Source organism: Microtus ochrogaster, linkage group LG5, assembly GCF_000317375.1.
Source record: "Microtus ochrogaster isolate Prairie Vole_2 linkage group LG5, MicOch1.0, whole genome shotgun sequence".
Taxonomy (NCBI): Eukaryota; Metazoa; Chordata; class Mammalia; order Rodentia; family Cricetidae; genus Microtus; species Microtus ochrogaster.
This window is the reverse complement of record NC_022031.1, coordinates 61,416,051-61,442,997: the sequence shown is the minus strand read 5'-3', so window position 1 is coordinate 61,442,997 and position 26,947 is coordinate 61,416,051. Positions and strand designations below refer to the sequence as shown.

Here is a 26,947-nt window from a genome sequence, read left to right as displayed (position 1 = left end):
GAGATCCAGAGCATTAGAAGGAATTCTTAAGTGGAAATGGGAGGCAGTGGCGGGGAGGAGGCAGAAATCCTTAATAAATAAATAAATTTAAAAAAAAATAAAAAAAAGACTAAGGTGGAGGTAAGAGACAGTGGTTAGCTGCTTTGCTTTGGTGGTCTTCAGGTTGAACCCCAATATCTCTCCCTGAGTTTTTATTAATCATGCTACACAAGGTCTTCCATTCTTCTTGTATACCCCTTTGTTGAAAATGCTTCATTGTTCTGGAGTCTTACTGATGTGGCCCTGCCCTTACACAGTAGAACAAGGTGGTTCTTGTGTGGTTTTTGACCTTATCTTAGGGACTCTAACAATTAAAGAATTAATTCCTAGTCAGAAGTCACTCAGTCTCTTAAGGTGACCCTGTATCTCTCTGAAGATGCTCGGGATGAAATCGCAAGTGGTATCTAAACATAGTGCTGTTCATTATGATACTCAGTTGTACAGTCAAGTACACGACAGCCCTCCAGGGCCTGCATCATAGAGTGGGAATTATTGTTGGTCATAGTTCCATGCCTTATCTCAGAGGCCAGTCTTCTATAGTTTTTAAAAATATACTTCAAATTTTTACCATGAATATTTATAGGATGCAGGAGTATATAGTGGTGTACATTTTAGTATCTTTTTTCATCTAAATGTCAATTATCATGTAAAAAATATTTTTTTTAAAAAAGTGAGTAGTAACAAAGGCACAGTTTGCAGAGTTCATGTTTCTGCTGTGAGGTTTTCACATATTTATTTCAGCTGTGTTTGTCCTGCACAAAAACTGACACTGTGTTCTTTTATAAAATACCAAGACTATAGTGGAGAATATAAAACCCTATGGTTCCACACAATACACTCTTAAATGCATAAAAACAATTGAAATGACTTGAAGATTCCAATGTTGGTGTTTTTCAGAACATATTTTCAGAGTTTATCACAATTGAAATGTTATTTCATGGCAAAGCTTTGGAGGTCTTCACTGCTGCATACCAAAACATACAGAAGATCGACGAGGATGAGGATCTGGAGGTAGGGCCTGCATCCAGAATCAGTTCTCCTGTTAGCGTGGAAATGTTTGAGAGCTTTAGTGTGTGTGGGTAATAATCTACATTACTGTGTGTAACCTAAATAGCCCTTTGTACATTAACAGAGGACCACCACTCCCTCAAGTACTCTAACCAACATTTCATCTTCGCCCTTTCCGTGTTTTCTTCTTTAAAAGATTATCAGACTCTTACATGATAGTTATAAAATAGTAGCAAATATTTATGCAATTATCGCTTTGAACAGATCTGTGTATTTTAACTCTGCTAATTAATCCACCAATTAAAAAAAATTATCGTCCTTACTCTAAGGATGAGAAACACTGAAAGAGGGAATTTCTCGGAGGCCGATAGCTAGTTTAGTAGCAGAGCTGGGGGTCTGCTCATAGGCTACAGCTAGAGTTGATGGTGACGCGTGTCGTTTCCTGCTGCAGACCTGGAGCCCCTTTCCAGCACCAGTCTCTACTGGCTGACATTCCTGATAGTGAACTGATATTCAGGTTAACTTCAGCTGACCCTTCAAGTCCTTCTCCCCATTCCAGAGGCCCTAGATAGGTCCTCTGCGCCCTTTATAACCTACCGCTGCTCTTCAAGGTTCTGTAGTAGATGTGTTTTTGAACAACTTCCTTCTCATTCCAGTGGAATAGTACTGAATAAATTAACTTCTTATCTTTATGGTAAAATACAAATTATGCCACTTACCGCCCAAGATGTCCAAGCAACAACTGGTTTGTTCAGCGCCTGTTATGCCAAGCACCATTCTTAGTACTAGGATCATGAATAAGAATAGTCTACATTACCAGTGATATCAAGAAAGACAAAAATTCTATGTAGCCACTAAAATTTTATAATGCGACCAATCTCACAGCGTGGGGTTGAGACATGGATGGTTCCATAGCCTTGAAGCCAAAGGCGCTTGAGATGGGGGCTCCTGGCCAAAATCTTCTGACGGCATAGATAATGCAAAGGTCCTTACACTGTTGTGAATGAAAAGCCATGTACTTTAAACACTGAGCACAGAATGAATGGAAACATAGCCCTCAACCTCTATATACCTACCATAACCTGAGGTTAAATGGGCTGTGAAGAAAGGTCTATCATCAGTATATAGAAGTGCTTCAGGTATTAATTAAGTATAATGCCCATGCTGCTAGGTATAAAGCCTTTCTTTATAAAATTGAGTCTACACCCAATATAGTAGGACTAATTTTATGTGGCTACCTTAATATTTTTTTAAAAAAATCAAAAATCAAAATCTCACAGAAACCCTTCCTAGTATTAGCAGCCACACATAGCCAGGAGTCTTTTTGGACATCAAACATTTTTTCATCTCAGAACATGTTATTGGACACTATTTGTTTATAATAAAAGGTATATGAAGTATACAGAGAATTCATTAGTTGATAAGACATTAAATACTGCAGAGAAAAAAATTGGGTGACCAAAAGCCTTAAAACATATTTAAGATGTAATCCGTAGAAGAGAGGCATTTTCTAGATGACGCTGCTATAAACAGATGAAGCAGAAGAGGCAAGCCGGCAGTGGCGTGTGATGGCGGGCGTGGGCAGAGGAAAGGTTGGGTCGGGGAAGATAACTGCATAGGGATTCTGATATTTGCTGTGGGTCGAATAACCAGTTCTGGTCAGGGGCGTGAAGTAACTGATCAGCGTTTTAAAAGTTACACCTTGAAGTAATAATAATAAAAAGGAGTAGATACTTGTTTCTAGAGAAATGGTTCTAAACCTCTGGGTCACAACCCCTATGTGGGGGTCAATTGACCCTTTTACAGGGGTCACCTAAGACCATTATTAGAAAACACAGATATTAATGATTCATAACAGTAGCAAGATTTCAGGAATGAAGTAGCAACAAAAAATAATTTTATGATTGGGACCATTGCTGCTTTTATTTTTAATAAAAAATGTAGAATAAAGAGTTTGGAAGGAGGTATTTGAAATTCACATTGACCTTGACTCTTCATGTGTGTTAGAAACGTGGGTATAAAGTATAAAAGACAGGAAGACGTGAGAAGCATGGACAGGTTCCAATTCTAATGTGTTAGGGCTAGGGTGGCTCCAATGAAAACTGTGCAGTGACACCCCTTCAATGAAGGTATAGGCAAAGCAGAAAGAACCAAAGATAAGTATCTAACACACCTGTGTGCACCTCGACCAAATGAATTTATGACGGCTGTACATCTTCTATCAACTTGCATGATTCTAGAATTTTTTTACCCTTCTTTTCTAACATGACTAGGTTTGTAATTTCCCCTTTTAAGCTTACATAACTCAAATTTAAGAATGTAAGTGGATTATCTAGATGTTCATATAGCATCGACTTTATAATGTTGTTTTACATTGCAATAGGTTTTCCGAAATTCTCTGTATCTACCAGATTATCCATCTCGTTTAGATATTGTAAGAGCAAATTCAAAGTCACCTCTTCAGAGATCAGTATCAACTAAGTGCACATCTGGAACTGGACAGGTGAGCAAAAAAAAAAAATGGTAAAGAAATTTGAGTTCTTGCCTTTGGAACTGTTGGGTACTAACTACAAGGGCTGCCCCCTTGCTACATTACCCTATGCTGTCTCCTCTGGAATGGTGGAAATGTCTGTGATTATGCTCTCCTTACTCAGTGAGGCAGCACACTGAAGAGACAGCTACAAAGACAGAAAATGGAAATGTAGATTTGCTGTGTCTAGTATCAATACAAATTCAGTGAGCATCTGTGTAGAAAATACACCTGTAAGTGGTTTTTCCTAGGCATAATTCATGACGCATAGCTCTTTAGATCAACAGTCAAACTGTAATGTGCCAAAATCTGATATTGCCTCAGAATTTTAAAATTAAACAATCTCAAAATATAATTTTAGGCAAAATTGCCTGTAGTAGTAAGAGCGGCAGGGCTGTGTTCCACCACCCAGCTGCCTGCACGGCTAGCTTTATACCCGAAATAATTACACGGACACTGCATTCTTTTAAGCACTGCTTGGCCCATTTCTATCTAGCCTCTTCTAGGCTAATTCTCACATATTAATTTAGCCCATTTCTAATCATCTGTGTTGTTTGGGGCTGGAGAAATGGCTCAGTGGTTAAGAGCAGTGTCTGCTCTTCCAGAGGTCCTGAGTTCAATTCCCGGCAACCACATGGTGGCTCACAACCATCTCAGGTCTGGTGCCCTCTTCTGGCCTGCAGATGTACACACAGACAGAATACTGTATGCATAATAAATAAATAAATATTTTTAAAAAAAATCATCTGTGTTGCACCCCAAGGTGTGCTTACCGGGAAGATTCTAGCCTACATCCATCCTGGGTCGGAGCTTCATCGCATGTGTCTGCCTGGGAGCGGGGCATGGCGTCTCTCTCCAGAGAGCAGAGCTGTCAGTCTGAGCTCACTTCCTCTTCCTCTCAGCATTCTGTTCTGTTTACTCCTCCCACCTATGTTTTAACCTACGAGGGCCAGCCAAGCAGTTTATTTTTTTAACCAATGACCTTCCTCCATCAATTGCCAAAGGTAAAACTTCTGTCATTGGAGTCTTTGCATTGTTTCTGCTTTATGTCATCTCTTCCCCCAGCCAAATGGCATTTCTATTATTTTAGCCTTGACACATGTAACTCCATATTCTTTATATTCCATATAAAAATCTATTTAGAACTAAATCGTGTATAGTAGGGTATTTTTAATACGCAGCCTTCCTAACTTGAGATCAGGGACCTGGGGGTCTGTATACTGTAAGGTGTTGAGCATCATCGGTCAGTAGCAATGCATCACAGTGTGACCACCGCTGGTGTTCAGACGTGGCCCCGAGTCTCCTGGGTGGCACAGATCACCCTCAGAGGTTTTAGTGAGACAGCTGAGGAAGAAAAAGATGTGCAGCTGGTGAGCTGGTTCTCAGCTCACCCCACATTTCCACCGTCAGTATTGCTGCCGAATTGACATCTGGTTTCCATCCACTTGACGGCTCTCATTCAGACACAGCATTCACGGCCCAGTGATGGTTCCTAAAGTCACTGCTGGATCAAACACGGTCACCCTCACATACACTGATAAAGGGAGACTTCAGCCTTGCTGAAATAGTTGTTCTATACACCCTTTCCTAGAAGGACACGTAAGATGTGAAATGTGGAAAAAGCATTTTTTTTTTATTCTTTCATGTGTTAATTCTTAACAGATAACCACCTGTCGAACAAGAAAAGACCAACAAGTCGAAGATGAAGATGACGAAGAGTTAGATGTGACAGAAGATGAAAACTAATCTTAGAAACTCACATTTCTGTTTCATGTTAAGTGGCGGAATCTGGGATCACATCACACTCACTGACAGGTTAAACTTCAAATGAAATACTGCTATGAAATGGGGGGCGGGATTAAAGAAAATTATGCTCACACAAAAAATGATGTTTCTTTAATGTTACATACCAGTGTTTTTTTTTGAAGGGGGGTGTTTTGTTTTTCAGAACAGTTTCTCTGTGTATCCCGGCTGCCTGGAATTCACAGAGCTCTGCCTGCCTCTGCCACCTGAGTGCTGGGATTAAAGGTGTGCGCCACCATCGCCCAGCTCATACCAGTCTTTCAACATGCTATCTATAGTAGCGTATCTTTCTGTATATGTACTATTAAAACTGGACTATGTATTTCACGGATTTCAGATGTAATGCAGTTTATGTAACCTATTGAAGATGCAAAAGGGAGGCAGGTGACAGAGGTTGGATAGTTTCTTTTAGGTTCAAACTTGAGGTTTGAAATAGCAAGAGGTCAGTTAATAACTGTATGCCATAATGCCTTAAGTAAAAAGATTGTTTCTTTTAATTACAACCTTGTTTCATCATTTGGTGTGTAAATTTAGTGTTTTCAGCGAAAATGTAGCTAAATAAAGGTATAAGACATACCTTTATAAATGTACATAACACTTACATTTCCAGCTAAAAAGGCCATAGTCAGCCATACTGGCTTTAAAAACAAACCTGCTCTCACTCTGAAGCCCTGTGCATTGTACAAGTTCCTGACACTTGGAAGGCAAGCGACGTGCTAGAATCTTGCCTCCCTCATCACAGCGTGCTGCAAACCTCTGAACGCGCTCTGCCTAGGCCACCGTAGTCAGGAAACATGCAGACGCTTTATTCCTAAATCCAGATTTTCCTTACATCTGACATTTCTTTTTCTTTAGGTAAGCAATTATAATTTTATGAATCTCAAAGCAATTATTCAAAAGAGAAAAATTTAAAGTGTTTCTTCCTGAGAATACTTATAAGATTGCTTTGGTACTTTTTCTCAGAGCACTTTTAAAGCTCTAGATTGTTACTTGGTTTTATATTCTTGGTCAGTATTCAGATCTGATGTTAGAGCGGAGAGGGGAAACAGCTGTGGTATTCCTGTGCTGCTCAGTAGATAGGGACTTCTCTCAGGCAGCACCTAACACAGAAACAGCTGTGCTTTGACAGCTGTGCTTTCAGAAACTGTCCCCGCACATGCGGGGCGGGGCGCAAGCCTGTTAGCCAGCTATTTAGAAGGCAGTGGCAGGAGGATCAGCAGTTCACGGTCATCCTTGGCTTCCGCTGAGTTCAGGACCAGCATGGGCTACATGAGACCAAAAAAAAAAAAAAAAATGAGGAGGTGGTGGTGGTGCACACCTTTAATCCCAGCACTCAGGAGGCAGAGACAGGCGGATCTCTGTGAGTTCAAGGCCAGCCTGGTCTACAGAGTGAGTCCCAGAATAGTCAGAGCTGTTACACAAAGAAACCCAGTCTCAAAATCACAACAACAAAAAATTATAAACAAACATGTATATAAAAACAAAAGAAATATTAGACCAAATTTTACTTTTTGTGGGCAACGAGGCAAAATCAGCCATGTACTTAGGATCTAAGTACACTTAAGAATGTGGAAACTGGGCTGGGAGTTAGCACTAGCCTAGCATGCATGATGAGGCCCTGAGAACAAAAGCTCAACGTGTTAAATAGCCCATAATTTGGCATCTCTAGTGAAAATTAAGATTCAGTGGCAAGGCTTAGTAGTAATGATAGCCAGTGTTTTTTTGCATTCAAGTCATATTTTTTTCTGTTCAGAATGTATATAAAAATAGTAAAACATGTCTAGAGAGGAAACTTACTCCTACAAGATATGAAAAACAGTCCCAGAAGTGTTCATTCATCTACCAAGCAGCTGAGGATGCTGTTAAGAAGCTTTATCTTAGTTGTATTTCCATGTACTCATCTGTAAACTGTATTTACAGTCTGGCAGATCTCATCAAATAAACCAGCTATGTAATCACTGTGCTTGGCTTAGGTTTTCAAGTTTTAGGACTCAGAATGTGCTTTTTTAACATAATTTATCAATTCTATTTAATTATTAACTATTAAAAACAAAAACTTAGGCAGGCTTCTCTTAGATTTCTTTATATCACCAAATGTTAATTCAAAATACTTAAAGTATTCTACTTCTGTAGTAGCTAAATAATACACCATATTAAAAAAAAAGATTTATTCACAATTACTCTGTGGGAAATGTCTGGATGAAGGAAGTAGGTAAAACTTTGTTTCATATTAAACTATAAAAAATCATGAATTAGAAAAAATGAACTTTGACTTGGAAATATATATATATTCCAAGAGAAACTAAATTCTTAAGTCATTTTTCTCTTTAATTTTGCTAACAATGTTTAAGTGTCATACTTTAAATGCAACTTTAAAAATAAATCAAAGAAAGAAAATATAATTTACAACTGAAAATACTTTTTTATCATGATCTTACTAAAGTAGAAATACCATGTAACCGAGTGACACAGTAAGATATTTATGGACATGGTATGATCAGAAATCTCCTTACAGGGTTAAGATCGGTTCCTTGACTTGGTGTTAACCAAGTGACACAGTAACCAAGTGACACAGTAACTGAGTGACACAGGAAGATATTTATGTTCATGGTATAATCAGAAATCTCCTTACGGGGTTAAGATCGGTTCCTTGACTTCGTGTTAACTTCAGGCAACTGGCTTAACCTCTCTAAACTTCATTTCTCATTTGTGAAGAATAACATTAAAAAGATAATAGAAAGCATACATATAAAGCACTTACTGCCTAATAAATTATGTGTCCATTGTCAGCTACTTCTATTTAAGGTTAAGGAAAATCTAGTTGAGTATAAGCAAAATATAAACATTGAGTATCAAAGTCAAAATTCACACCCAGACATCTTATATTTAGTGAGTCTGAATAAATACAAAATTTTGAATCTAAAAAGGAAACCTAATGAGTCACCAGTAGATTCCCTGGAAAAACTAGATTCATCTGCCATATCTTGCCAGCCTGAGAGTTCCCCTCTAGCCCTAAACAAATTATTTTACTGTCTTCTGAACATTTTGTGTTAATCTTAGCAGTTTAGTTAGGATAAGCCCTAGGCCTCCAATGCTTAAGATAAAATAATATTGGAGAAACTATAGACCTGTGTGTATTATAGATTGTTTGGTCCCGTTTACCATATAATTTTAAGACAACTGTTGAAAATTTTTTATAATACCCAGACGCAATTCTGTCTTTTGTTATACAAATACAAGTTAATAAGTATTTCAGTTGCAATTTTATTTTTATAAAACTTTTCAAAGTTATGAACACAAATTTTGAGAATTTCCTAAGCCTTTCATATAAGTAAATTTCAAGTTCACAGTATGTTCATTTTTTGAACTATTTAGAGTTAAGAGGAGACCTTAACACAATATCTCACACAAAAGGGAGTTCTGCAGCTGGTAGCAATGAAAGTGCCAACCTGAACAACCAGTCATCCGTCATTTCCTTAGACAGTCTGAGTAAAAAATGGTGAAAACAAAATTAAAGATAAATTTACCTTCCCCAAACATAACCCCACATTTCACAAGACTGGGGTTTATCCATAACATCAATGAAACTAATGAATTCAGGAAATTTGTTTTCTCTGCCCTAGCAAAGAAAAAGAGAGCATATGTAATTTTAAATTATGGAGAAGAATGTCCATTTGTAAGCAAAGGAAAACCAGATTTACATAACACATTTTTAGTCACAGGTTAAAACTAAAATAGTTAATTATATAATTAAAAATAAACTTTTTAAAAGGCTGTATTTTTACTTCATCAATACTGTGGAAGAAAACCACGAACTGAGACGAGAGGCTCTCTACAGCAAAATGAGCTGAGCTTTGCAGGGACCGACTGGTCTCCCATTCAGTTCTTTAACAGCAGCTTCAGCTTCATTATAATTAATCAGAGCAACAATGGCTTCTCCTATAGGTAACCCTTGCTCGTTATACTGTATTGAAACTGAATCAGGTATGACTTTATAACCATGGAAAAAGTCTAAAATTTCATTAGCATTAACTTTAAATGGAAGATTCGTGATCTTAACAGGAGTTATTCTACCTGAACCACAATTTAATTTTAGATCAGGCATAAATCTTCCTTCATTATAAATCTTTCCCATATTATGCTTTCCAAAATCAAATTTGCCACCGTCTAGGTGACCAAAGTTCATAAAAGGACGATGACCCCTGAAATCAGGTGAGGTCCAAAAATCCTCACCAGGAGGTCTAAAACTATCAGGAAATCTAGCGTCCTCCTCTGGTACGTCCCTGAGGTCTTCCCCAGAGAGCTGCCTAAAGTCCTCATCAGTGGGACATCTCAAATCTTCTTCTTGGGGGGTCCTGAAGTCCTCATCAGAAGGGTGCCTAAAGCCTTCATCTGCCATATGCCTGAAATACTCCTCTCGGGAAAGCCTGAAATGTTCTTGGGGTGGCCGTCGGAAGTGCTCCTGGGATGGCCTCCTGAAGTGCTCCTGAGGTGGCCGTCTGAAGTCCTCCTCTGGCAGCTGCCTAAAGTCTTTTTCATAAGAGTGCCTGAAATCATCTTCCGGTGACCATCTCCAGTCTTCCTCCCTAGAGCGCCTCATGTGTTCCTCCCGGGAGTATCTATAGTCTTCCGGGGAGTGCCGGAAGTCCTCAGGAGAGTGCCGGAAGTCTTCTGGAGGGTGCCTGTCAGATTGCTGGAAATACCTGTGGGGATGCCTTAAGTCTTCCAGCTGATAATCAACCCTTTCGGACCAGCCAAGTGAGCATACTGTTGAGTCGTTTAAGGCAAACAGATGGGAACGGTCATCTCTGTTGTGTGACTGGGAACGGGCTTGTGTTTTCTCAACGCACATAAAGGAAAAATTGACACCAAACTCCTGCATCTGTACCTCAGATATAAGTCTTAACAGCACCTCTGTCCCTAAAAATCTTCTTCGGTTTAAACGTTCAGCTTTCATGGCCTGTTGTTCTGATTTAAATCTCACCAGTGCTTCCCCCAAACCAGCTCCCTTGTCATCATAAAGCAAATAAATATCATCCTCAACAAGGGGGAAGTCTGCAAAGAACTTCTGCACCTCGCCCTTAGTGACATCAAATGGAAAATTTCTTATATATATGTACAGTTTCTGACCAGAGTAGCCGTCTTCAAAGTCCTTCCGTGACCCTGGTCTCTTCTTTTCATAGCATTCAATGAATTTCATCATTTGCTTTCTAGAAATTGGGTCAATAAAAACTGGACGATATTGTAACACAGTCTTATGCAGACTCAGGGCAGTATTATAGTCTTTCAGGTTTTTAAACATCACAAAGGCAAACCGTGTTCTTCGTTCATCTTTATATAAAAATTTAATCTGCTCATTAGTCAGGTCAGTATCTTTAAAGAAATTCCTTAGATCTCTCTTGTCAATACTTAAGGACAGATTTTTTAAGTGAAGATAAAATCCAAGAGGAGAGCGAGAACGTGTTCTTCTAGGAGATTTTGAATGAGATCGCTTTCGGCAATGTCTGTCGTTCATACCTCTTGAAGGAGAATGTTCTTCAGATCGCAGACAAGGAATGTCACCACCCTTGGTCGCACTGCCACCAAATTCAATCCACTGTTGTTCCGAGCCCTGCATTACTTCTATAAATCTTGAACCCATGAAACTCCTATGGCATTTAAGACCTCCTGAGGCATCAATACATGAAGCAAACTTCACTATAGCATCACCATTATTTCGGCCATCGTGATGTTTTAAGAAAATTACTCCATCCACACACAAACCAGAGAAAAAGACACGGACATCATCTTCATTTACTAAGTAAGGCAAACCTCGCAGAAACAAGTACGGGTTCTCAGCCTTCAATGGCCTGGTCTTTCTTGGCCTTACATCAAGTCCTGCACCGTTAGAGTGAAACCCAGCATCTTGGTTAACTGAAGAGCCATATCCAGAATGACTCTCCTCTTTCTTCATAGCATCAATAAAATGACACGGGTTGCTAACCCCTGATGCCCCCGACCCCAGTCGCCCTCTTCCTCTACGAACACTTCTTTTCATTTCTATGGTCTTCTGCATCTCTGCCTTGCTACTGAGAAAAAGCTCTACAGGTGAATCCTTGATAAACCCTCCTGAACGGCTTATGGCACGTCTCGCATCTTCATCTGTTGCAAAAATAATAAAAGCCTCCCCAACTTTCCCTCCAATTATATGCACTCCTCCATCAGGAATAGCCAATCCCTTGAAGAAGTGACGGATATCCACAGGCCCCGCAATAAAGGGGAGCCCCAGTAAACGGATGACTACAGCCATGCTGGGCTCAAACCACAGCAACAATGACCTGCAGACAGAAAGGTACACATAACAGCAAGACTTACTTTTGCAGCACCTTAGCACAAACTAGCTTAATAATTACCTGGTTCCTGCTTCCTTCAGCATTAATAAGTGGAAGCAAGATACTAGTTTGCAAAAAACTGATCTTATCTAATTCTTAAAGAAAACAAATATGCTTTCTCCTGTCTACACATACAGATAAACCAACTGCCTTAAAGTAACACTTCACGTCACCTATCCTATTCAACAGGAACATCAAAAGTACCAACTTTTCCCTTTTAAGTCTGCCAAATGCTGTTTTACAACAAAATCAAACTACTTTCAGACTCTTTAGAAACATTCCTCCTCCTGGCCGGTAAGTAACCATAATAAAGTTTACATATTCAGAAAAGCCAGCTATGGTCAATGTTCGTTTCTGCTCAGGATACTCAGCAGCCACGGAAAGAGAAGCAAGGTACAAAGACACACTGATCTATCTGATGCTGTCACAGTTCTGTGTGAAGCCGTAAGCTCTGAAGTCTTACCTTTTCCTTTTATTTCTTGGAGACCTGTTAATTCTGTAAAAGCAACTTAACTGTGGAAAGAAAACGAAATATAATTAATCCTTGAACTCTGTAATTGATCTCAATGCCTGATAGCCATTTCAGAATTACCTCGTAAAGCATGAAAATTGTGGGCATTACAAAATGATTTGTCCCAAAGGGAACTTGATTATACTTCTTCAAAAAAGAAGTATAAAACCAGAGCAGACAGCTGGGAAGTATTAAAAACTAAAAATGTATGCTGAAAATTATACTACATGATTGGAATTTGCATGAAAATGTATGAATAGATATTTTGAGTGTAGTAATGGTTACATGAGTGTATAAAATATATCAAAACTCACTGAATTTCATCATTAAGTAAACTCTGGGTTTATCACATGCTGATATAGAAGTTGTAGATGTACTTTTTAAAATATCTGTTTTATAAGTAAAACATCGACTTGAAAATCATTTATTTTTAAAGAACTTCCATCATTTTACCTAATGGTGACCCAAGCATGTAGTTCAGACTCATGTCCAACTCCCTTGCCATTCTCCACCCTTCCAAGACACACTACTAAGTCAGACAAAGCAACAATTCAAAATGATATACTGGATAAAAAATATCAAAGCTCAAAAACTAGCAATTATGCAAGAAAGCCAAGTCAGTGGCTACCATTTGGATACAAATTCCACATATCACAAATACAGAAACAAGCGTTATTACAATGTAATTAAGGCAAACATGATAGCATCCCTAAATGTAAAAAAAAAAAATCAATGTCACTCCTCCAATATGCTTACAACAGTAGACTGTTAAAACTCATCTCAAACACAGACACGAAGAAAACAAAAAACAAAACTATATCAACTTTGAAATTTTATTATGCCAATAGCCACTTCAAAAACTACCCTACACACTTACATTACAGAAACCTTAATAATAATATAGAAAAGTAAACAAGAATAAAGACCAATTTGGAATCTTGGGATTGCCAACATTCATTACTGAAAAAAAATCAACTTAGTATTATTTAAGGATACTAGTATGTAGCGCTTTTACAGACACCCAATTTTTTCCAAATAACTTTTCAAATGTGCCACATTAATCATAATTAATATTAATGTGCAAATAAAGTTTTGTTCCCTTAAACTTAAGTACCACTGTACATAAATATATTCCTTCAAGTTTGAAAGGTTGTCTTTAAAGGGGCGGGGGGCTGGTCTATAGATTAAACTTAAACTAGAAGTTAATAAAAATAATGGCACACACTACATTTTAAAATTGAGATTTACTATTAAAATCTTTGCAGTACAAACAAAAGTGTAAGCCTGATTTCAACAAATTAATATGTACACCCAACATTTCAACAAAAACTATAAAAACGCTCCTTGAAACACCTGTCCACATTCAAATTCCAAGACGCCTATGTCAACTGACTTGGCTGCGTTTTGAGTCTTTAAATATTTTGGGGAGCAAATGGTAAGCACCACTTTGTCTGTCCTTAAACTTTTTAAATTCAAGAGGGATGGAATCCGAGGACATAAATTCAACTACAAGTACATGAACTCGAAGACATTCCAAGGCAATAAGTACCCGCCAAATTAAAAATGCCTCTCACAACACATCCTAGCTTAAAACCACCTTACCTAAGTGTCTTAACTAAAGGCAGCTTCACAGGCACGAGGCCATTGCATTCCAATCCAAGAGACCTAGTTTGTGCTAACGTGGCAAGTAAAAGTTAATGTTTAGACTTCTTTGCCCTTGCCACAGCAGGTCAATGTCATTATCTGTCCAAGGACAGGAACTTCGAGACTTTCTCTAGGAGACTCAAAGTACTTCTCACAATACACTACTGTGTTCCTCAGGATCTCCACAGTCTACTAGCACAACAGACTGCACCAAAGTCGAAACACAAATTATCCTGTTCTGGTGTCGAATGCCGCTGGGCAAAAATCAAAACACACACTAACCCCGGTTCAGATATGAATGCCAAAGTGATTAGTGACTGTGTTGATGTCAGGAAGCCAATCCATAAAATTCATTTAATGATAAACACATTTTAAACAAGCTGGCTAATTTTACCACGTCATCCTTCCGTTTAAATCACCATCTTAATTAAATGATCGCAAGTGTGTATCTTTTAATTAAGAGTCGGAGAAAAACGGGACACTGAACTTAAAAGCCGTAATTTCTAATCCACTTGATTTTAACTATCAAATAAAGGCATTTTCCAGACATGATAATGGAGGCAGTTTTCTATATGCCTCCAACTATGTCTTAGTGCCCAGATATGAAGAACGTTAAAATTCTAAATTTGAATTTTCCTGCAGACCATCTACCCCAGTCCACAAATAGTCTCTGATATAATCTGCCTTTTATAATGCAGGTGTCTAAAATTAAAAAAAAAATGCATGACCACATTGAGCCACAGTCCCGGGTCAGGAACTGTTAAGTCGAATCCACGCCATCCATCATCAATGGGGAATCCTCCGAAGGCATCGATTCCACAGCCCGACGCCTTTGTCCACGCTCCCGAAGATCAGAGTTTCCTTCTTTTACCGCCAGGCCAACTTGCTAAATCGGATCCGAGGCTGTCGCCAGAGTCTGCGCCCGAATCGGCTGTCAGATTAACCGGGACCGCTGTCCCGAGCGCAAACGCTCCACCCCAGCTCGCCCAAGGGGACCGGCTCCCAACCTCACTGCACCGCTCTGCGCCCCTCCAGCCCGGGGACACCGGCCTGCCGAGCTCTCCCGCGCCGCTACCCACGCGGACGCGGCCGAGAAAAGCAATACCTAGGCGAGGCTCCGAGATCTTCGCCGTCGGGACCCCGCTCGGGGAGGCGGACGGAGGGCGTCGGAGTCAGCGAGAGCGCGAGGCTCTAACCGCACAGGCCGCCCTCGCCCCGGCCCCGCCTGCCCGGCCTTCCGCTAGCACCCTCCCCGCCCGGTGCCCCGGGACCAGTCTGAGCGCCCGCCACACGCCCCGGCCGGTCGAGCCCCCCCGGCGGCCCCCAGGAAGATGGCGCCCACGCTGCCCACCCGTCGGGACAAACCAACGGACAGTTTGTCTGCCCATGCGCTCTCCGGGCAGAACCCACAACCCAGGCTCCGGGTGGCGCATGCGCACACGCCCCGCGCCGCTTGCAGTAGTAACCTGGGTGTGTGGCGCTTCTCTGCTCATGCCCTGCGCCTGGCCAATCTGGGGACCCGGAGCTGCGCCCGCCAAATTCCCATCTGAGGAGACGACTGCAGAAATACACGAACAGGTTTCTTCTGTCTGTCTGTCTTTTTTTTTTTTTTCTTTTCAAGTTAAGGGAAAAGATGCGAAGGAGGGAAGCCGGAGATTCCTCTGTCCTTCATGGCTGAGGTTTCTGTTAGACCTGAGGAAAAAAACCAGTTCCGCGGAGGTCTGAGTAAAGCAAGCTGTATTTAGAACTGGCCTGCTAGCCGCCTCTCCTAGAGCTTTCAGAGAGCCACCCCGCACTGGCTTCTGAGATCCCTTTTATGGGGAAGGGTTAGTCTTGATAGAAAACAGCTGTGGAGATTGTTATCCTTGTGCTAACCTTCCCTGTCACCTGGGTACCAAGCTGATCTCTGCCCTCTGTGCATTCTCTCTCCCTCTCCCCCCACTTTCTGAAGAGGTAACTACGGCCTCTCTCCCTTCTTCTCTTTCCCCCTTCTTTCTCCCCACTCTCTTTCCTCTTTCTCTGTCACCCCTGGTCTCTCTCCCCTTCTCCCACCCCCTCCATAATCCCTTACTCTATACCCAAACTCTCTCCTCATGGCGTATCTGTCTCCCACCCTCAGAGGTCCTGCCAGTGTAGCTCCGCGGAAAATCTTCCAGAGATAATCGACACTCAGCACCTGGACAGAAGAGTAGAGGCTCCAGGCTGACTGTGAGGTAGATAAGAGCAAGATTACATCAAGTGGAAGGGAAGTCATCAAGATACCTGGGAAGACACATTTTCCCTAGGCAAAAGGCCAACCGTATATCACAGAAACTACTCTTTGAAACTAGAAACTGAATGGTCATGTGTTTCCTCAAAGAGTATGAGTTTGAAGGAGCAGAAGAAACTCCATTTTGAGAAAGAACTTCATTTTAAACAGGACCTAACTAAGGGGGGGAGGGGGTGCATGTAGTCCAGCAAGTCATAAATATTCCCTAGAAACTGTGCCTGCCCTGGTCAAAGTGGCCCACCAGGGTATCCAAACAACATCTGCTTGCTTCAAATGTAGTTATCTGATTAACCAATGTTTTGAAATTCTTATTTGCTGACAGTTGCTGTTTTGAAATTCCTCTATACTCCAGCCAACGAATTCAAAAGTTGTATATTTTGCCCAATCCTGAAACATCAAGGCTTGTGCCACCTGCTTGTGGGTTTTCCTGTAAAAGCCCCTTACCCTGAAGCCTTGGGGCAATCTGCCCCACAGGCTGTGTCAGAGTGTGGGGTCCCAGGCTGAGCCAGCCAATTTGTAATCAACAAACCCCAGTGCGTTTGTATCAGATACGGTTCACAGGTCTTGGGCAAAACAGCTGAAACAAAGCTTTGACAATAGCCAAGTCAGACTGAGATGTTTATGTTAAAAAGCTTTGGGGTGAGAAAACCCAAGAAGACAACCTAAAGTTTTAGAAAGGCACGAAGTTGAATGACTAGTTTCTCTATTTTAACCCCCTTTGCAGCATGTATGTTGTTAGGGGGCACAATATTTTGGTTAAATAACTCCTGAAATTAAACTTACAGAATTCAAAGTTTGTTTCTGCAAATTGCAAGCAGAGAATTTGTTTTAAATCTCTCATTCTTGTCTACATTTAATAGAGAGATGATGATTCCGAGAAAGATATAACATTAATATTAACTATATTAATAACATTAATATTATAAAGAGAGCATAGTTTGGCTCCTACACCACAGTCAATATTCTCTCCAAATCCAGTGATTTTCTGATATATTTCTCTCTAACCTGTCATTAAGTCACATTCCCCTGGTTTCTGACACTTTCATGAACAACATCTATATCTTTCTTGGGTAATCTTGGGCATGCCTCTAAACCTTGTAAACGAAGATAATTGCACTGCTTGCTCAGGTGGCTTAAAAAAGATTGAAAGATTATATGACCACGTGATTTTAAATGTATCCAAATAAGCTATTTCCAGGTCAATAAAATAATGACCCAAAAGCTTTTTAAAAAGATTTTTCTCTTTGGGGAACTGCTTTGGAGAACACAACTCTTTTGTCATACATTCTAGAAACCAGATCAATGTTAGTCTTTTGAGAAAGACACAATGGGGGCTGGAGAGATGGCTCAGCAGTTAAGAGCATTGCCTGCTCTTCCAAAGGTCCTGAGTTCAATTCCCAGCAACCACATGGTGGCTCACAACCATCTGTAATGAGGTCTGGTGCCCTCTTCAGGCATACATGCAGACAGACTATTGTATACGTAATAAATAAATAAATAGAAAGACACAATGGTAACTTAAGAGTTATCTAGCTTCCTTAGACACATCTCCCATAGGCATTGAGAATATAAATACCCTCCTTATAAGGGCACAACACCTCTTCTGTTTGCTTGTTTTTGTTTTTCGAGACAGGGTTTCTCTGTGGCTTTGGAGCCTGTCCTGGAACTCGCTCTGTAGACCAGACTGGCCTCAAACTCAGAGAGATCTGCCTGCCTCTACCTCCCGAGCGCTGGGATTAAAGGCGTGAACCTTGACCGTCAGGTCAGACACCATTTTCATTACAAAACTTTACCTTTTCTGGAAAAACATAAAGCAGGGAAAGCTTCCACTGCTTAAAAAAAAAAAAATTTACCAGATGACTTTATTAGGGAGATCAAGATAAACAGATAAAATACACAAAAAGTACAGCAAAATAGAATTAAAATTTATCAAGAACCATTTTTGTCTTGGAACCCAAAAATAATCTGTAAATGTAATTCCAAAATATCTTTGAACTATCAGTCCACAAGGGTGTTTACTTTGAAAGACACAAGTATGCGTAAATTTGATTTTCAAAACAACTAAGATGAGCTTTACATGAATGGTCCTCTGTGTACAAAACAGGAAAAGTACAAAACCAAGATTTAGTCGGCAAGGATTTTCTCCAGTCCTTTGTCATAGAGATATTCTCATGTCGCATAGGAAATAAGGATTTTGCTGAAGATCAAGCCCATGCCCTGAAAAAAACCACTACCTCAGTGAGATTTTAAAAATATGTGCCATATCTCCTCTATTGTTAAAAGTATATTGCCTGAATAAATTCTTGTGTGTGTCTTTGTGTGTCATTGCCAACTTCATGAAACAATACTTACTTTGAAGTGTTGTAATCAGGTATTTTCTGTTGCTGACGTATTTTTTTCCTAACAGCCTAAATTAACTGTGCCCCATATTACATTTTAAATGCAGTTTACATTGTTATTATGTTTAATTAATACATGCATTAATTAAATACATTCGAAATAGCCGCCTCCACTTCAGTTTGTGCCCAATCCATCCTTCCGCGCGCTTGCGTGGTAACCTAGCAACCAGGCGGGGCCCGGTTGTCCAATCAGCACAGCGGACGCGCTAGCGTCCTCGCAGAGGCTGCTGGGAGCCGGCGCCTGCGGATGGCGGGTGCCATGGTGATGCGTGCCGGGCCTGCGGTGGCCATGGCGGCCAAACCTGGCTCTCCAGTCACGGCTGGCGCCGCGTTCCTTCTCTTGGTCCTCGGCGAAGTCTCGTGGGCCCAGATCTTCTCCTTCCCTTTCCGGCGGCCCGAGTCGTGCGGCCTCCATCAGTACTTCGACATCTCTGCGCTCTCCTGCGAGCCCTGTGGCGCCAACCAGAGGCGGGACGCCCTAGGTGAGGACCCTGACCTAAGTGACACACTTAGAGAGTTCCAAAAACTCACAGCCGCCACGCCTAAGGAAAGGGTTCCTGGGACTGGCCCCGGAATGAGATCGGGACCAGGCGCTCATTTCCAGGGGTCAGTCCCTCCCAAGGAATCCTCAGGATAGTACCCGGAAAGCCGCCCAACAAGAGCAGAGTAGAAATAATGAAGGAGTAACCGGGGGTGACGAGGAAAGCACCCTGGCAGGAAAGAAAGGGAGAAAACGCGAGTTTCTTTTGTAACCCTACTCCCAAATTCAAAAAATTGAGAGCTGGAGACGACCTTAACTATGATCAGATTCTGTGCGCTGTGCACATAAGGAAATTGAAGCCCAGATGTGACATCCGTATGACGTACCCTGGAAGCTAAGTGTACGTCATACGGATGTCTGTTTGCCCCAACCTGCACCCATGCGTCTGTTACAGATTTCCTTAGGACCTACCCCATTTATTGTTGATTGTTACTGTTTGCTCCTGATGTCTCTTTAGATTTAGGTGATTTTTTTTCCCTAAATTGCATTAATGGGTCTAGTTCTAACTGAAGCTACCCAAACTAAGTCCTTTTCTGTTTTCTAAGCTCTAAATGTTTTGCATCTCCGTTTGGTTAACTCCATCGTCTTTAGATTCCACTTCAGTCAGTGAGCAGTGCCGATCAGGGTGTCCAGGAGAGGAAGCATGAGAGAAAACGTGTTTACATTGTATTTGTTCTGTGGTTATAAAGGACGGTGTGTGTGTTGCATGTAGGCTCCTGCAGGTGTTGTTTCTACTTAAGGCCTTAGAGTTGATTATCCAGCAGCGTTGCATAGTAAGAACCATGCAGCATTTATTGTCTTTCTACACAGTGATGTGTTGGCTGAAAGGAATTTTCAATAAGATATTAGCAAAATTCATTAAACACTCACACATGGTTTAGTACAAGAAAATAGTTTTCATAGTTTAGTAATAGTTACAATTTAAATAGCGGCAACATAAGACCAGACATTTCTAAGTCTTGACCTTATTAGGTCGGTACTGTTACTTTCTCTGTTTTACTAAACGAGAAGCCAGGGTATATAAAGTTCAGTGATCCAGTCTGTGTTCCCATCTAAGCACATGTGCATGCGAGTGTCACGCACACACACACGCACACACACACACGATGCCCAGGCTGGCCTCCCACTCCCTATGTGGGCGAGGATAACCTTGAACTCCTGCCTCTTCCTCCCAGGTGTTGGGGTCCCAAGAGTACACCGCCACTCCCAGCTTCCAGGTCGTAAGGAGTGTTGGGTTTCCCTGTCTTGAAATTATATTCACTAAGACAGAAATCGGCTCTTGTCTTTTCAGGAACTTCCTGTGTGTGTCTGCCAGGATATCACATGATCTCTAACAATGGAGGGCCGTCCATCGTTTGTAAAAAGTGTCCAGAAAACATGGTATGAAAAACTTAGTTGAAATAACTTTGGAGGGAAAAGTAATGAATGTCTCTCTCTCAAACTTTAATATAGTCTTTCCCATTTCTTCACAAACTTTAAAGTTATTAAGCTAACTTTATTATTGTCCATTTTGAGAGATCACTAAAACTGCATGAGAACTTGGGGAGAAAACAGAAATCCATTTTGTTACAAAAGTGTTTGATTTAGATATCTTAGAGTCGGTGCTGTGAAAATGGTTTCTATTTTCCTCATAGAGTAACTCAGGTGTCAGGAAGGGAAGTTGCGCGTTACATGTGTAAAACATCCCAGGGCGGATACTGTATGAGACAGGTGGACCTACGGGGTCAGTGGTCTCACACGATGATCGATACTCATAGCGCCCTGCAAAGTGCAATGCGTTTATCCAATGCTCATTGCATCAATAAAAATTTACTACAGTTTATTAGTCTCTTCATTCCATACAGGTTTAAGGAAATGTAATCAATTAGTAGTTGCTACGTAGGCTAATTTTCAGTGGATAGAAATCTAATTTCCCTTTCAGTCAGTTTGCTCTGAGTTTTATGGTATGTTTCCTATTCTGTTAGTCTGAGAATCTGTTATTCTCTGAACTACGTATCCTGTAGTTCTGGTTGCCATGTTTATATTTCGTTCATGTTCTGGAAGAACCAGTCGTAGCTGAACTGCTGATGATGACAGCTGTGGACAGAACATAGTTTCGGGGGCAAGTTTATTTTCCAGAGATATTATTGAAGCTATTGTAGGTTTTTGTGTTACACAGCGGGCCTTACGTAGAAGCATTTACTAATAAGTCCAGTCTTTTCAACAAAGCCTAGTTTGTGTATGTTTGTTGTTGTTTTTAACATTGGTCTCTGCTGAGTTTGGCCCTAACTGTATTTCCATGACTGTCATTTCAGGTTTGCCCTAAACCATGTGACATGAGAAGGTGTCCTCACAATGTCAAACTCTATTAAATCTCTGCCGGTTCACCTCACTAGATCAGTGTTCCAGTGAATTCTCTTAAATCAAATTAATAACTGTATAATTCATAGGATATAAACCCGCTTAGAATCAGAACAAATTTTAAAATCCTATAAACTTGAATATTTAAACAGGTTATTGTAGAACAGGCGATAAGATAATAAGAGTAAACTGATAACTAGATTTTTTTTATTAAATTCTCTTGAGTGTTGTTGTGTTTTATATTTGTGAATGCAAAGCTTACAGTTAATTTTGAATTGTTAATTAAGAAGAAAATCTCTTATTTTTTTTTTAAACTGTAGAAAGGTGTTACCAAAGATGGCTGGGACTGTATTTCTTGCCCTGGTAGCTTAACAGCTGAAGGAAAATGCCACTGTCCCACTGGTCATATATTAGGTAAGAACAGTATTTATAAAATAGTGGTTGCTATCATTTATAAAGCAGTAGTGGGGAACTGGTCCCATGAGTGTGGCGGAGGGTTACCTGAGGTCTCTGTGGGAGTCAGACATACAGACATACCATACAGAGAGAGTTTGGGTGTAGAGTTTATTTAGTGGATTATGGAAGGGAAAGGGAAAGAGAAGGGGAGGAGGGGGAGAAGAGAGAGAGCCAGAAGCTGCCTTTCCAGAAGAAGAGCAAAAAGAGAGGGAGGGAGGGAAGGGGAGAGGGAGGGAGAGAGGGAAAAAAGGAATGAGGGAGGGAGGGACGGTGGGATGGAGGGAGAACAGGAGAGGAGGCGGGAGATGCACTTATCTAAGTGGAAGGCAGTAGTGGTGCACACCGTTAATCCCAGCCCTAGAGAGGATTATAAAATGGGAGGAAGGAGACAGCTCTCAGTCACAGTCTCATTCTGAGATTCCTGGAGGCAGGATCGCCATTTCAGACTGAGGTAGAGGTAAGAGCCAGTGGCTGGCTGTTTTGCTTTTCTGACATTCAGGTTGAACCCCAATTTCTGTCTCTGAGTTTTTATTAATTGTGCTACACCAGGCTGGCAGACTCACTGTGTAGTCAGAGATGTCCTGAATTCCTGATGCCCCTGCCTTCACTTCCCAAGTGCTGGCATGATAGGCATGTGCCGTCTTGCCTGTGGCTTATAATTTTTAAAATAGGTAAGACCCACAAAATTCATAGGTTAAATTTGTTATACCTTGAAAAAAGTTTACCATAGGTATATCACCATTCTGCTATTTTAGACGTTTTGATTCAGCTCTATCAAATACCATATAACCCAGTATGTTTTGGTGCAGGTGCTTCTGTAGTTCTGTGTCTACAAATGAAGGTTAGTGCTGGCTGGGGTGTTTGAGTTTGGAGGTTATTAAAACCCCTCCCATTTGTGGAAACTGGCCAGCAATCTATGAAGATAATATGTTTCCTCATCCCAGTATGACAGGAAAGACATTAAAAAAATTTTATTTAGTAGAATGCTGATTTACTGTTATAATCACTTATAAAACTGGTTTTTATATGTTTTCAGTTGGGATGAAAAGATTTTTCTTATATACTTCATTATATAGGTGGTTGACATGCCCTTTAACCAAATGATGCTGCCTTGAGAATTGTTATAATTGTACTTACATACGTATTTTAGAGTATATAGTTCAGCATTCACTGTTTTGCTTGTGTCTTGCTCAGTGGAAAGAAATGTTAATGGATCTCTGTTATCCCAAGCCACTTGCGAACTCTGTGATGGAAACGAAAACTCGTTCACAAAAGCCAATGCTTTAGGAACCAGGTCAGTGGTATACTAACAACTAGCTTCATTAATATCACCTTATTTTTATGTTCCCTCAGTATTTCCCAAGAGAGAATATGTGTAAACAAAAAGGAGCTGAGTCCCAGAATCCATGAAAAAGTATGCTCAAGTCTTCTATGAGCCTTCTCCTATTTGACATTAGGTAGTCACAATCCCTTGTGCTTAGAATGGAAATGTATTCTTCCCTTCATAGGTTTCGTAAGCTGTCCTGCCTCAAAATAAACATGCAAAGGTCTTAACATACTGTTGTAGTAATTGCTTAGCAAAAGGCGGCTATCTTTGTTCATTATTATGTAAGTTGTACATAAGCTATAGAATAGTATATAGAGTGTATGATTCGGAAACCATTTTATATTACAATGTCACATACAAGGTGGCTTCCGTACATTTTTTTTTCTGTGATAATGCTCATAAAAGAAAGCACGTAATTGGGGGCTTACTTGCAGTTTTAGAGGCTTAGCCCATGTTCTTCACAGTGGGGGAAGACAGGCATGGCACTGGGTAAGAGCTGGGAGCTTTATATCCAAATCTTCAGGCAGCAGGCAAAGAGGGATACTGGGCCTGGCATGGGATTTTGAAACTTTACCCCAGTGACACCCCTTCTCCAACAGGGCCACACCTCTAACCCTTCCCAGACAGTTCCACCCCCTGACGACTGAGCATTCAAATATATGAGCCTATGGAGGCTACTCTCATTCAGACCAACACAAGGGCACATTAATAAATGTTGTCCTAACACAAGTGCACTGATTGGTAGCCCAATTTTATACTGCTTCTGCTCCCTTTTCATGTATGCATTCAATACCCGCTCATAAATTCATAACTACCCCCCTTCTTCACACACGTCTCTGGTGTAAACAGATCCTACTGAGCCCCGCATTCTCAGTGTCTCTGCAAGTGTACGTTGATACTTGCCTGTTTGCACTGCTTTTCTCTTCCCTTTCTGAGTTTATTAATGAAAATAACACATTTTCCTGTGAAACTTAGCAGCAAAGTATTTCCTCTCTCAGACTGAGTCAAGCTAAAACTTCCAGAATCTGCTCCTGGCTGATTTATAAGTTTTCCCTCTGAAGCTTCCCCAGCCTGTCTGAGTTACATGGTGTGCTGTAGCATCTCAACCTGTCTATCTCAGAGATAACTGATGTCCATGTCAGCCCGCCTCGATCCCCACTAGTACAGACCACCTCTCCATCTCCTTCCTTAATAACAGAGGTGATCGACTAAACGTGTTCTTGCAGATTTGGCAAAAGGCTACACATGCTTGTGTTCTCAATTCACTGAAAAGATGTACTTGTGCAAATTGATTTAGGACAATTGATATGAGTTTGTTGGGCTCTGTTGATAGTCCATGATTTTATAATATTTACTGTTTAGTGTTACTCATGCTGTATATTTCCATGTATGTAGTTAAGAGAATGATCCTGTATGATTAGCCGATTTCATTTATACTTTGCCTTATAATAATGACGTAAAACCCTTTCAAGGCTTATGTAATTAATCACTTGGTTGACTTACTGTGTTCTAATGTACCATTTAGGGAAGATTTCTGAGTTAAATTAGGCTCAGTGTTATTCGTTAACACTTTAAAAATGATTTTTATTATCTTTACCAGGTGTGTCCGCTGTGAACCAACGTTTGTGAATACCAGCAAGTCTTGCACATGCTCAGAACCTCACGTTTTGGTAAAGACAATCGAGAGGGTGAAATACATATTTTTAATTCAATAGATAATACCTTTATGTAATTTGACACTTTTCTCTGATTAATTTGTGAAGACAGGTGGGCTGTGTTTCAGCAACACAGGGAATTTCCAGCAGCGTGGAATTTCCACGGCACGCTATGGAGAGCTTGTGAGTATTTTTGATTCTTCTTTTGCTTGTTTGAGAAAGGTTGTCCTGCATTTCTCCCTTTGCTAATTTCAGACACACTGAGAAAGTTTTATGTGTAAACCCCTTTAAAATGCAAACAGCTAAGATAGGAGTCTGATAGCTCGGCGCTGTGTTCTGGAAGTGTCCCTCCTGCTGTACCTTAGCTTGTCCCTTTAATATACATGCATATACTTTTTACACAATTAAAACTGAAATTGCCAGGAGGTGGTGGTGCACACCTTTAATCCTAGCACTTAGAAGGCAGAGGCAGGAGGATCTCTGTGAGTTTGAGGCCAGCCTGGTCTACACAGTGAGTTCCAGACAGCCAGGACTACACAGAGAAACCCTGTCTTGGAGGGAAAGCAAAGGAAATAATATTTCTAAAAAGTCAAAACGGTGTCTTTTTTCCTGAAACTGCCAGGCTTTAGCAGTTATGCCCTCTTTCATTTTCTAGCATGAGACAGTCCTCAGTCTCTCACTGTCCCTCATGGACTTGACAGTTCAGATCCCAGGGCTTACCGTCTGTGGGGTAACTCTGCCTGCATCTGTCCTGTCTTGTCATATTCAACGTATGCTTGCTAGAAAGCCGTTAAAGAGAAAATGGTGTGCTCATCTCAGTACTTTACGTCTGTTACACATATGGTGCCTGTCTGCCTGTCCCGTCAAGTCAGAGCGCATACGGTGTCTGTCGGCCTGTCCTGTCATGTCAGAGCGCATACGGTGTCTGTCAGCCTGTCCTGTCATGTCAGAGTGCGTACGGTGTCTGTCTGCCTGTCCCGTCATGTCAGAGCGCGTACGGTGTCTGTCTGCCTGTCCCATCACTGCTGATATTGTTCATTTTGAACGCCTGCCATGAGGTTGCCATGAGCACCTTACACTCAGCATCCTCCTTAGCAGTTGAAGACTGCTGTTTGAGGAGAACCCCATCTAAGAACTGTCTCGGCCCAGCCCTGCTTAGCTTCTGAGATGAGACACAGTCAGGGTGGTGTGGCCATAGAGGTGTGGGGAGAATTTTTAGCATAGTAGCTAATCTCACTTTGTGATTCTCTCCTTTAGCAGCCTTCCACGTTTGTTCATGGGCACCGTTTATCATAAAGAACATTGTGCATGTGTGGGTGTGTGTGTGTCACTGTGCATGTGTGTGTGTTCTTCAACCTTATTCAAGGCATTTCTTCTTTTGCCTTTTGAAGGGCTCCCACAGTGCCTCCCAGTTGTGTTTTGATGGATCTGGTGGTTGTGAGAGGTTTTAGGTGGTTTGGTTGGAGCTCCTCTGTTAATCTGTAACTTACTTTGTGTCCTCAGAGTCTGAGCTTTTGACCTGAGCTTTATACCTGTCCTTCTCAGGATTGAGTTACGAAATGGGATGGATGACGTGCTTCTGTGGTCCTGGCACTTGAAAGTGGTGGCAGAGGGATCAGGAGTTCAAGGTCACAGTTGACTGTACAGCTAGTGAGTTTGAGACCAGTCTGGGCTGCATGAAACCAGTCTGAATAAAATAACAACAGCAGCAAAAATGCCCTGGTCTCCTGGTGGTTCTGGTTGCCTTTGGTTAAATCGGGTACCTTTGGTTTTAGGACATTCCAGAGGTTATTCTGATGTCCTTTGTTGTTTACAAAACATCGTTTAGGAGATGTCAGATCTTACTCTGTAGATTCCAACTTTCCCATTGTGTAGCAATGGTTCTCATTCCTTAGTGCTCATCAATTTGATACACTTAAAATAATCCTAAATCAACACTTATTGGCCATCCAATAATTAGGCGCTATCATTTTCCTTTTTGCCACTTTGTTTTGCATTAGTAAAATTAGCATCAGTGTTTCAGGAGTGTGTACACATTCTGTCATGCTTTGTCT

The 26,947-nt window shown here is 41.0% G+C and overlaps 3 protein-coding genes across 6 annotated transcripts in view; 2 read left to right on the top strand and 1 right to left on the bottom strand.

The window, feature by feature from the left end:
* The window catches only part of Fam92a (family with sequence similarity 92 member A), an 18,113-nt gene extending 12,233 nt beyond the window's left edge, over positions 1–5,880 (top strand). For both annotated transcript variants that reach the window (XM_005362319.3, XM_013351855.2), the window contains exons 7-9: positions 937–1,050; positions 3,431–3,550; positions 5,240–5,880. In XM_005362319.3, coding sequence (XP_005362376.1) covers positions 937–1,050; positions 3,431–3,550; positions 5,240–5,323 — 318 coding nt within the window. In that variant the 3' untranslated portion in view covers positions 5,324–5,880. The remainder of the gene's footprint in view (positions 1–936; positions 1,051–3,430; positions 3,551–5,239) is intronic.
* A 2,761-nt stretch (positions 5,881–8,641) lies between these two features.
* Rbm12b (RNA binding motif protein 12B) lies at positions 8,642–15,079 on the bottom strand. 3 transcript variants are annotated; one of them, XM_005362320.3, is made up of 3 exons: positions 15,012–15,079; positions 12,215–12,264; positions 8,642–11,697 (listed from the first exon to the last, which is right to left on the bottom strand). In XM_005362320.3, the coding sequence occupies exon 3, from the start codon at positions 11,667–11,669 to the stop codon at positions 9,213–9,215; it is 2,457 nt and encodes an 818-aa protein (XP_005362377.1). In that variant the 5' UTR covers positions 11,670–11,697; positions 12,215–12,264; positions 15,012–15,079; the 3' UTR covers positions 8,642–9,212. The 3 variants fall into 3 exon arrangements, with proteins under 3 accessions (XP_005362377.1, XP_026642507.1, XP_026642508.1); XM_026786706.1 differs by lacking the exon at positions 15,012–15,079 and adding an exon at positions 14,635–14,698; XM_026786707.1 differs by lacking the exon at positions 15,012–15,079 and adding an exon at positions 14,638–14,697.
* Positions 15,080–18,784: 3,705 nt separating this feature from the next.
* The window catches only part of Tmem67 (transmembrane protein 67), a 34,737-nt gene continuing 26,574 nt past the window's right edge, over positions 18,785–26,947 (top strand). Inside the window, exons 1-6 of the mRNA XM_005362318.3 lie at positions 18,785–19,056; positions 20,407–20,495; positions 21,776–21,869; positions 23,106–23,205; positions 24,839–24,908; positions 25,002–25,076. Of these exons, the coding sequence (XP_005362375.1) occupies positions 18,822–19,056; positions 20,407–20,495; positions 21,776–21,869; positions 23,106–23,205; positions 24,839–24,908; positions 25,002–25,076 (663 nt within the window). The 5' untranslated portion in view covers positions 18,785–18,821. The remainder of the gene's footprint in view (positions 19,057–20,406; positions 20,496–21,775; positions 21,870–23,105; positions 23,206–24,838; positions 24,909–25,001; positions 25,077–26,947) is intronic.